At 63.9% G+C, this 7,605-nt stretch overlaps 1 protein-coding gene across 1 annotated transcript; it reads right to left on the bottom strand.

Annotated features, from left to right (window-relative positions):
- Positions 1-905: 905 nt before the first annotated feature.
- ZNF703 (zinc finger protein 703) lies at positions 906-2,884 on the bottom strand. The gene is made up of 2 exons (XM_086477197.1): positions 2,672-2,884; positions 906-2,291 (listed from the first exon to the last, which is right to left on the bottom strand). The coding sequence occupies exons 1-2, from the start codon at positions 2,882-2,884 to the stop codon at positions 906-908; spliced, it is 1,599 nt and encodes a 532-aa protein (XP_086333323.1).
- Between the last annotated feature and the right edge of the window lie 4,721 nt (positions 2,885-7,605).

The raw sequence follows: 7,605 nt of genomic DNA, 5'->3' as shown, positions 1-7,605 counted from the left end.
GCCCGCGGGCCCGGCACGGAGCCCCCCGAGCCGCCGGCCCCGGCGCGGAGCCCCCGGGCTGAGCGCGGGGACTGGGGGGGGGAGTGGGGGTGCGGGAGGGGGGTGCGGGGAGGGACGAGAGAAGACACCACAGGGTGAATATAACCAAGAGTCATTTATTAACAAAATAAGACTTACCAAGCCGGAGCTCATCCACCCGCCACGCTCGCCGCCCTCCCGCTGCTCCGGCCGAGGGGCGCCGCGGCTCAGCACCGGTGCCGCCCGCCGGAGCCGCCGCTCTTCGGCCCCCCCCGGGGTGGGGTGGGGGGTTGGTGGTGGTGGGGGGCGCACACGGTCCTGCTTCCCACGGCGGGTGGGGGGCGGCGGTCGCGGAGACAGAGCCGCGGTGCAGGGGGGAGGGGGGGCGGCTCGGCCTGTCCGTCCGCCGCCCCCGGCCCCGACCACAGCGCAAAAAAAAAAAAAAAAAAAAAAGAAAAATTTAAAAAAAAAATAAAAAAAATACATCTGTTAACTTTACAAATGAAGAGGAACAGAATCCCAGAATGATAAACGCGGAGGGGGAAGAGGAAAATGCCTTTTTTTTTTTTTTTTCTCCTTGTGTCTCAGAAGTCATGCAAGAATTTCTCGGGGGGAAATTAAGAAGAGGGGGAGGAAAAAAATTTTTTCAAAAGAAACAGAAGGGAAAAATAAAAGCCCCACACCTGCAAAGTAAAGATTTTTTTTCTTTTTTTCTTTTTTTTTTTTTTTTGGACACAGACTTTTTGCATACCATTGATTCATTGGTGTATTAATGCACTTATATTCCCAGCTTTAAGCTAACATACAGTAAATAAATACACAGTCCAAGGAGGGAGCGGGGGGCTGGGGCGAGGAGGAGGCTGGAGCAGGGGAAGGGGCCGCCGTAGTTACTGATATCCCAGTGCAGAAGCTGAAGTTAGTCTTTGGCCGTAGAGCGCGTATGGAGAGTAGTAAGGTCCGGCGGCCGGCAAGGAGGGCACCGGCAGGGCTCCGGCTGTGGGCAAATGGCTCTTGCCGTAGGGATGGTACCTGTTTAGTCCCAAAGTGTGTGGGCTCCTCAAGGAGAGGGAGGCGGGTAACGTGTTGGGGCTCCCGGGGGCGGCGGGCGGGAGGTGGAGGTGGCAGGAGGCTGCGGAGCCCAGCCCGGAGGTAGGGTAACCCGCCAAGAGTTTTTCCGCCCCCGGCAGAGCCGTGTGGGTCCGTAGGTGGGTGAGCAGCTCCTCCGAGGTGGCAAACCTCTTGTCGCAGGGTCCGCTGGCAGACACCCAGTTGCATATGTGGGGCAGGGGGTCGTTCTGCAGCATGAAGCCGTAGGTGTAGAGGGGGTGGCCGGGCAGGCTGGGGGTGCCGCTGGAGGAGAGCGTGGTGTGCACCGAGTGCAGGGGGTGCGTGGGGTACACCAAGGGGTATCCGCTCTTGAGGCTGCCGGGGTCGTGCACGCAGCTGGAGCAGTTGCTGGAGCCCAGGTGCGAGGCGCTGTGGTAGCTCAGGCAATAGGGGTCCCGACATAATCCCTGCATGAAGGAGGGCGGCGAGGCCCCGGTGAGCGGGCTGGAGCTGGGCGGCTTGCCCGGCAGCCCCAGCGCCCCCGGCAGCTGGCTGCCCATCAGGCCCGGCTTGGTGGGGTCCAGCCCGGGCACGAACTGGGACGGGTAGCCGGCGTAGGCGCCGACGATGGAGCCGTGGTAGCCGATGCTGGAGGGCGGCAGAGGGAAAACGGAGTGGCCCGGCTTGTAGGGCGAGACGGGGGCCACATGGCCGGCGGGCGGCAGGGCGGGGGGCTCCGACTTGCGGCCCGAGGGGGGCTCGCCGTGCGCCCCGGGCTCCGCCACCCCGCGCCCCAGCCCCCCGCCCGCCCCCTCGGGGCTGGGCTTGCCCGCCTCGGGCTCCTTCTTCTCCTCGGCCCCCTTGGGGTCGGCGTGCTGCGGCGAGGCGCCGCGGGAGCCGCCGGGCGAGGCGGCGGCGGCGGCGTGCGGGGGGAACGGCGGGCAAGCGGCGCTGGGCACCCGAAAGCCGGCCTTGTCCGCGCCGCCCTCCTTGCGCGGCTCCCCGCCGCCCTTCGAGTAGGGCTTGAAGCTGGACTTGTCCTCGGGCGGCGCGTCCCCGCTGCCCGGCGGCTTCAGGGCGGCGGGGCGGGCGGTGGGCTCCTTCTCGGCGGGGGGCAGCCCGGCGGAGGCCACGGCGTTCAGCTTGGAGGAGGGCGGCGGGTCGGGCTTGCCGATCTGCGAGCAGGTCTGGGCCAGCAGCGCCAGCGGGCTCTTCTTGGCGTCCAGCTGCGGGCGGAGCGGAGCCGGTCAGGGTGGGGGGGGACCCCGACGGCGCCCCCGGCCTCACCCCCCCCCCTCAATCCCCCCCCCCCAAAAAAAAAAAAACGGGTGCAGCGGGGACGGGCCCGGCGGCGAGCCAGGGCGCGGGGGATGAAGGAGTGGGGGGGATGCGCGCAGCCGGGGAGAAGGACCGGGGTGCGGTGGGGTGCGGGGGGAGCCGGGCTGCAGCGGGGGAGGGACGGAAGGAGCGGCTCGGAGGGAGCCGGGAGCGTCGGGCGGGGAAGAAGAGCCCGGCCGGGAGGGGCCAGGAACGCCGGGCAGGGGGGTGCGGGGGGGATATCCCCGGGCGGACGCCGGTGGAGCGGGCGGGGGCGGCGGGTACTGACCTCGATGGGGCTGACGGGCGTGGAGGAGAGCGGCTGGAGGTACTCGGGGTGCAGGAGGTGGCCGCCGTGGGCGCTGAGCATCTTCAGGACGCGGATGGGCAGCCGGCTGGCCTGGCGCAGCGGGTCGGCGGGGGGCGGCCGGGGCGACGGGGCGCCCGCGGCTCCGCGGCTCGGAGGGGTCCTCGGCCGGGGCCCGCCGGGGGCACCGCTCATTTGGGGCCGGGGGTGAGGGGAGGGGGGGGGGGGGGCGGGCGCCGGGCTCCGCGGGGCCGGGCCGGGCCGGGCGGGCGGCGGAGCGGCGGCGGCGGCGGCCCCGGCGAGACGAAACCCTTCCCCGGCCCCACCGACACGTCAAATAGCCCCGATGGCGGCCGCGCTCCGAGGGGGCCGGCGCCGCGCACCAATCCGCGCCCGGCCGGGCCCCCGGGGCGGGGAGAGCCGCCGGTGGGGGGGGCGAGCCGCCGCCGCCGCCCCGCGCCGCGCCGCCGCGTGGGGGAGAGCCGCGCTCGGCTCCGCTCGGCTCGGCTCCGCTCGGCTCCGCTCGGCTCGGCTGGCAGAGCATGGCACGGCTTGGCGCGGCAAGCCTGGCATGGCGCGGCGCTGCTGGCACGGCTCGGCGTGGCACGGCTCGGCGTGGCACGGCGCGGCTCAGCTGGCATGGCTCGGCTGGCAGAGCATGGGATGGCTGGCACAGCTTGGGACAATATGACACGGCATAGCACAGCTCGGCTGGCATGGCATGGCATGGCACGGCACTGCTGGCACAGCTTGGCGTGGCATGGCATGGCATGGCATGGCATGGCATGGCATGGCTCGGCTGGCATGGCATGGCTCGGCTGGCATGGCATGGCCCGGCTCGGCTGGCAGAGCATGGGATGGCTGGCACAGCTTGGGACAATATGACACGGCATAGCACAGCTCGGCTGGCATGGCATGGCATGGCACGGCACTGCTGGCACAGCTTGGCGTGGCATGGCATGGCTTGGCTGGTATGGCATGGCCCAGTTCGGCTGTCACAGCCTAGCGCAGCTCGGCTGGCATAGCACTGCTGGCACAGCTTAGTATGGCACAGCATGGCTCGGCTGGTTTGGCTCCTCATGGCCTGGCTCAGCTGGCACACCATGGCATGGCACTGCTGGCACGGCTTAGCGCAGATCAGCCTGGCACAGCTCAGCATGGCACGGCTCAGCACCCTGCTGCAATGGCTCCTGCACCCAGACTGCATCCCCTGCACCCAAACCTGCACCCAGCGCCTGTGCCCTGCGCCCGGTCCAGCCCCTGCACCCTGCACCCCACGTGCGTGCCCCGCACCCCAGCCCACCCCCGTGCCACACGAGGCGAGGGCTGCCAGCCCCCTGCCCGGGGGCGCACACCCGCCTGGGGCAGAGTGAGGCCCCACGCCCCCGCAGAGGCAGCTTGATGGGTTTTTTCTGGCCCCAGAACCCGTGTGCAAACTGGGGCAGCACTGGGGCTGCTGGTTGTAACGCCGAAAACGGCGGGCCAACAGAGGCTGCGTGCGTACGGCTTTATTTTGCGTGTATTACAGTCACCAGCATGTAAATTACTTTGAACAGCAGCAGCGTCCGGTTATCGCGGCGTTTTCTGTTCCTGGGGCAGTGACCAGTCGGTCACCGGTCGTTTCCCACCATCTCAGCCACCAGGGGTGGGTCCAGTGCACCTGCAACACCACGAATTGCCACAACAAGTGGCAATTCCCTTATGGACCCCTGTACCCCTTTCCTTCAGGGCTTTTCTGCTGTCTTTGGTTTGCAGTCTTAAAAATTTGCCAGCGCAGACTGCTGTACAACTCATTAAGCTTCCTGACAATTAACTTCCTATTTCTAGTTACCTTTTCCAGACATCTTTGAATTGAATTCACAAACCCCTGGGGCTCCGGGGGGGCGTGGGGTGGGTGGGTGTGAAAACCACCGTTCCCACCGTGACCAGCCAGGCCCTTTCCATGAGGAGCCGAGGCACAGGGACAGATCTTGGAGCTTTGCCCCGTCTCACCCAGCCTGGTGCGATGTCCTGCCTGCGGCAGCTGTGGGGGGAAGCTGCTCCCCTGGGCTTCAGCTGGAAGCTGTTGGGAGAATGGGGGGGCTCAGGGAGAGATGTGCAAAGGGATGGGCATGCGCGGTCGTGGGAGAGAGTCCTGGGGGCCACGGTGGGGTGAGTCCTGGGAACCCTTGGCCTGGAGAAAAGCGATGTGGTGTCTGTCTGTAGGACGGGAAGGCGAGGAGCTGGACGGACGCTCCCCCCGCAGTGCAAGGCAGCCCCGTGTCGCGCTGCACACGCTGAACCCGCCTGCCGGGTCGGGTGCAGAAAGGTGAAGGAATGAGTGTTTAGTGCCCTGGGGTGAGGACATCCAAATCTAATGATCTGATAAATCAGATTCTGATAAACGTGATGCTAAACTCAAGGCTTATCTGGAACAAATTCTGTATTGAGAGCCCGATGGCCCCATTCCTCTGACCAGCGTGGTGTGCCACTGGCATGTTCATGACTCTGGGTAAAAACTCACGTTTTCCTTCATGTTCCTCTGGCTGGAGGCACTATCAGGTTGCACGGCGATTGCTTGTGGTGGAACTGGGGCTGGTGGGGAGGAACCAGCTTTCCTGGGGCTGGGTGCCCACTCCGGGCAGCGCCACGGCACGGACCTATCTCTGCCCTCCCTGGGTTTGGGTTCCAGGTCCCTCCTGCCTGCCCAGAGAGGGAGAGGGGAAAGAGGGAGAGAGGCAGACACCTCTAACTGATCATATTAACTCCTGACAGATGCTTTATGTTCCAACAATGTTGGTATTATTAAGTTCACGTGGCCACCCCTCACCAAGCCCGTCTGCTCGGGGGTCTGGGAAACAAGGCCGGGCTGGATTTCCCCGGCATTGCCCCGGTGCAGCCTGACGTTGAGTCCTGCTTCTCCAACCGCTATCAATCACGCCGGTGGTGGGACCTGTCAATTTTCCCTCTTTGTGAGGCTTTTTTCTTCCTTTTTTTTTTTTTTTTTTTTCCCCCCCCGAAGCTGACTGCAAGATTGATTCAGCCCGGACAGCGGGGATGTAAACGGAGAGGCGCTGCCTTTCAAAGGAGCCATTCAAGTAAGGAGGAAAGAGAAAAAAATCTTTCCTCAAAGTCTCTTGAGTTTTACGCCAACAACAACATGGCCTTAACAAAATCACATCAAATAAGGCGGGACAAGTGTGTGAGAGCAGCGGCGACGCGGCAGCGGGCGCTGAAGCGGCGTGAGGGCACGAGGCAGCACCACCTCCCGGGCTGCGCTCATCGCTTCCCCCAGAGCTCGGGTCGTGTCGAAGGCCTGGTGCTGCCGCGCCAGAGGACAGACCTGGGTTCAGCTTGTGTTCGCTGGATCAACGCTGCATCGAAGGGTCGCCATGGGTAGTGGTGAATCCTGCTCAGTGCTGGTGCCCTTCCCACCCCCGGCTGTAGTCTTTGTTCTGAAATCCGTGTGGGTCCTGTGCTCGTTCAGGAGAATGGTAACCAGAGGGAGGGAGGGAAAACGAACCTTCCCAATGTCCTGTTCAGCCCCGCTCCACGCCAAGTCACTCCGCTGAGAGGTGGCCTGCCACAAAGGGTGCTCAACCAAAACCGGCGAGACCACTTGCCAAATAGAAATGACACAGGCACCAAATGAAAAGCAAAATATTTTGAATAAAAGTAAAGCCAAAGAAGACAAAAAGCCTCCGTGAGCGCTTTCAGACATGACTAATGATATTTTTGCTCCCTAATCAGGGCTTGCCCCACCTGGGCTGCCGTTAGAGAGGTTTTGTTTTTCCAAGGACGTAGCCCCAGCGCAGAGCCTTAACAGCGCCGGTGGACTCCGGTGTTTGTGCGTCCTGTGAAGCTTGGCCGTGGAAGAGGGAGTTGTGTTTAGGATCCTTCGGCAGCCTGGGACGACTCCCGGGCAGGCCTTTGGGGTGACGGGCGCTGCAGGGTGCCCCTCGCTCCTCGGGCCCCTTTCTGGCCTCGTCCCACCGGGTCCGCGCGGCGCAGGAAGGTGCTTTCCAGAGGAAGGCACACGCGATGCACCAGGTATTTTTGAGGAGTGGGAGGAAAGCCAGCTAGGAAATGCGCGCTGTGCAGGGGCTGCTGGGAAGCCCCTTGGTCCCGGCCCTGCCTGCAGCGCTGCCTGCGCAGGACGCGGGCCCTTCCTGATGGACAGGGCAGCAGTCCTCACTTCCAGGGACTTGCTTTCCGAGGCGGTCGTTATACGAACCGCGGCATTAAATACAGAAATACTGGCTGCATCGAAAGGAAGTGTTTTTCCCAGGGAGTCAAGTATATTTCTTTACCCGCCTGCTTTGGTGGCCAGTAACAGCGCAGAAACGTACCGATGGACAGCACATTGCTCAGCCCTCGGCGCTTTTATTCTCTATTTTTGATCTGCCCTTTAGCAGGAAAATCCTCTCCAGTTTTGCAACATGTTCTTGTGTGGCTGGTACGCAGGAGGTTGCTCTCAGCATTGGGAGTTTTCCGTACTGTGGCACGGACAGACGCCGGCTCTGGGCACAGACAGACACCGGCTCCGGGCACGGGCACCCCGGGTCCCAGCAGGCTGGGGGTGCCGAGTGGGCAGGGAGCGATGTCCAGCCTCCACGGGTGGAGAAGGAGCGAAGCACCCAAGTGCTGCAGCCTGCCTGGAAAATGGCGGTGGGATAAGATAAGACGTGAATTTAAATCACTGTAACTCTTCCAGCCTCTCTCGCCGCTGTGCTCTTACCCGGGAATAAATCCCCGTTTCATTGCTGCTGGACGCGGCTCAAGGGAAACTGGGAAAACGCCCCTCGTCCGGCAGAAGTGGGTCTGTCCGGGCGCTGCCGGGGTGTGCGGGGAGCAGCTTCACCGGCCCCGCTGCGGACATCGGCACCAGCTCCCACCTCAGCGGGGCAGCAAGGGGACGGTGGCCAAGAGCCACAGGG

Source organism: Leptosomus discolor, chromosome 23, assembly GCF_034619465.1.
Source record: "Leptosomus discolor isolate bLepDis1 chromosome 23, bLepDis1.hap2, whole genome shotgun sequence".
Classification (NCBI taxonomy): domain Eukaryota; kingdom Metazoa; phylum Chordata; class Aves; order Leptosomiformes; family Leptosomidae; genus Leptosomus; species Leptosomus discolor.
This window is presented reverse-complemented; position numbering and strand designations above follow the sequence as displayed.